General features: G+C 61.8%; 1 protein-coding gene across 1 annotated transcript in view; it reads left to right on the top strand.

Annotated features, from left to right (window-relative positions):
* Positions 1-809: 809 nt before the first annotated feature.
* LOC130584867 (ribosomal protein S6 kinase alpha-3-like) overlaps positions 810-2082 on the top strand; it is a 42601-nt gene continuing 41328 nt past the window's right edge. The window contains exon 1 of the mRNA XM_057385103.1: positions 810-1035. Coding sequence (XP_057241086.1) covers positions 964-1035 — 72 coding nt within the window. The 5' untranslated portion in view covers positions 810-963. The remainder of the gene's footprint in view (positions 1036-2082) is intronic.

The following is a 2082-nucleotide window of genomic DNA, read 5'->3' as shown; positions in this document are numbered from 1 at the left end:
TCAGCTAACAGCTGAGAATAAAAAGTAAAATGAGGGCCGTTTTCAGAATCTACGGGGGCCTTTTTGACAGCTTTACTTCATGTCTCTTGGTCTGTGGAAATACGACTTTCCCGTTTCGAGGCAGCTCCTTCTCACGCAGTCCAACTGCAAACAAAATTAAAAACAAAATCCTACAACTTCATCGCTTTCCCGCTTTGCTTAACGATATTCTGCACAACACTCTCGCTGCTGGCCAGACAGCCGACATAAAAGAATAGATACAAAACACACAAAAAGTGGGTGAAAAAAACAGAAAGAAAGAAGGACTTTATTGTGGGACAAGCCTCTTTTATCCACTTTAGCAACCAGTGCATACATTTGTGTCAAACATACATTGGTCAGTGAGGCTGTCACTTTCTACTCAACAGCACAGGATTGGTAGGTTTGCAAAAGCTACAGTATTAGTAATGTTTATAATTGTAAGCCACCTGCATTATCAATTCTACATTCCAATCTTCTTTTTCTCAAGACAGCCAAGGACGTGGCGTTTTATTCCCATGCAGGCTGTTAACACTCCCTACACAACACCACGCGTCTCACCCGCTTCTGGACTCTCGCTCCGCTGGTGTTTATGCGCACAACGCTCCCGGGTGTCCCATTCTCATTCTCCGTGAGGCGGSCCGGGCTCCATCCCCTCACGGCACGGAGCGGAGCCGCGGAGCCAAAGGGCGCAGGCGCAGACAGGCACAGCCGCCGCCATGTCGGGAGCGGAAGCCGGGCCGGGCCGGGGGAGGGCGGCAGCGCGGCTCAGCCCACAGCGGGGAGGGMGCGGGGGAGGGACGGGAGCACCGCGGCGGCGGCAGCGGGCAGCATTCGCCGCAGGAGCCGCCGCCGGAGCCAGCCGGGCTATCCCGCGCCCTCCGCAGCGCTCGCCGTCYGCCTCGCCGCCCCCGCCGGGGAGGCTGCGGGAGCCGGGCGGGGAAGATGCCCCTGGCGCAGTTGGSGGACCCTTGGCAGAAGATGGCTGTGGAGAGCACGGCCGAGAGCAGCACCGAGGTACGGGGCGGACGGGGGGGGGGTGGTGCGGGAAAGTTGTGAGGAGAGGACGGGACTGGGACTCCCGGTGCCGCTGTCGCTCAGGGGATGGGCAGAGTTTTTCCCCCGGGAGCTTTCGGGACGGCTGAGGGGCAGCGGGGCCCTGCACGCCGCTTCCTCTCGGGGCACTGACTCACGGCCGGCACCGGCCGGGACTCCCCCGCCCGCACCGGGCTCGGGGCGTGTTTCCCGGGACCGGGCTGCTCCCTCCCCTTCCGCCCCGTTCCCGGGAGGGAGTAACCTGCCTCCGCGGCGCCCGCCGGCTCGGGCGCTTTTGTTCCAGCGCGGTGTCTGGTTACTGTCACGGCGAGTTTCCCTTCCCAGGGCGGCCCCGCCGCTTCTGCCGCCGCGGCTTCGGGGTGGGCAGGAGGGCCAGGCCTGCTCTCGCCTTGCCCGGTGCCCTCGCCTTGCCCGGTGCCCGGTGCCCTCCCCTTGCCCGGTGCCCTCCCCTTGCCCGGTGCTCTCCCCTTGCCCGGTGCTCTCCCCTTGCCCGGTGCTCTCCCCTTGCCCGGTGCCCGGTGGTGCTCTCCCCTTGCCCGGTGCTCGGTGCTCTCCCCTTGCCCGGTTCTCTTCCCTTGCCCGGTGCTCCCCGTGCCGGTCCCCGCCCGGTGCCGCTGCCCCCTTATCTCGGCAGGATGGAGTTGCCGGCAGTTTCGCAAGCGTTTGGGAAACCGCAAGGACGKGAAGGGTGTTGAGGCATGGGTGAAGCTTTGTACTCGGCGGCRTTGCCGGGAAGGTCCCCGGGGTGCCGCCAGTGTGGGTTCCCGCTGTGGTAAGCGAGGCGTGTGTCTTGAGCCTGTCCTTGTTAGGCAGGACGCGTGTCAGCTTTCCTGGGCTGGGATAACGAGAGCGGCTGCAAATTCGCGTCACTTGCGACCGAGGCTATAGAAGCTTTCGGCTATTTTAATTTTTTTTTTCCTGCGACTTTGTTGTTTGTATCTATGTGAACATTGCACCTACACAGTCAGTTGTGCTGGCTCCGTGAGTCCCTAGTATACCACAGTGCGT

This window comes from Malurus melanocephalus, unplaced genomic scaffold, assembly GCF_030028575.1.
Source record: "Malurus melanocephalus ecotype Western Australia unplaced genomic scaffold, MMel_1.1 scaffold_787, whole genome shotgun sequence".
Classification (NCBI taxonomy): domain Eukaryota; kingdom Metazoa; phylum Chordata; class Aves; order Passeriformes; family Maluridae; genus Malurus; species Malurus melanocephalus.
The sequence above is the reverse complement of the archived record's forward strand: the minus strand, read 5'-3'. Positions and strand labels throughout refer to the sequence as shown.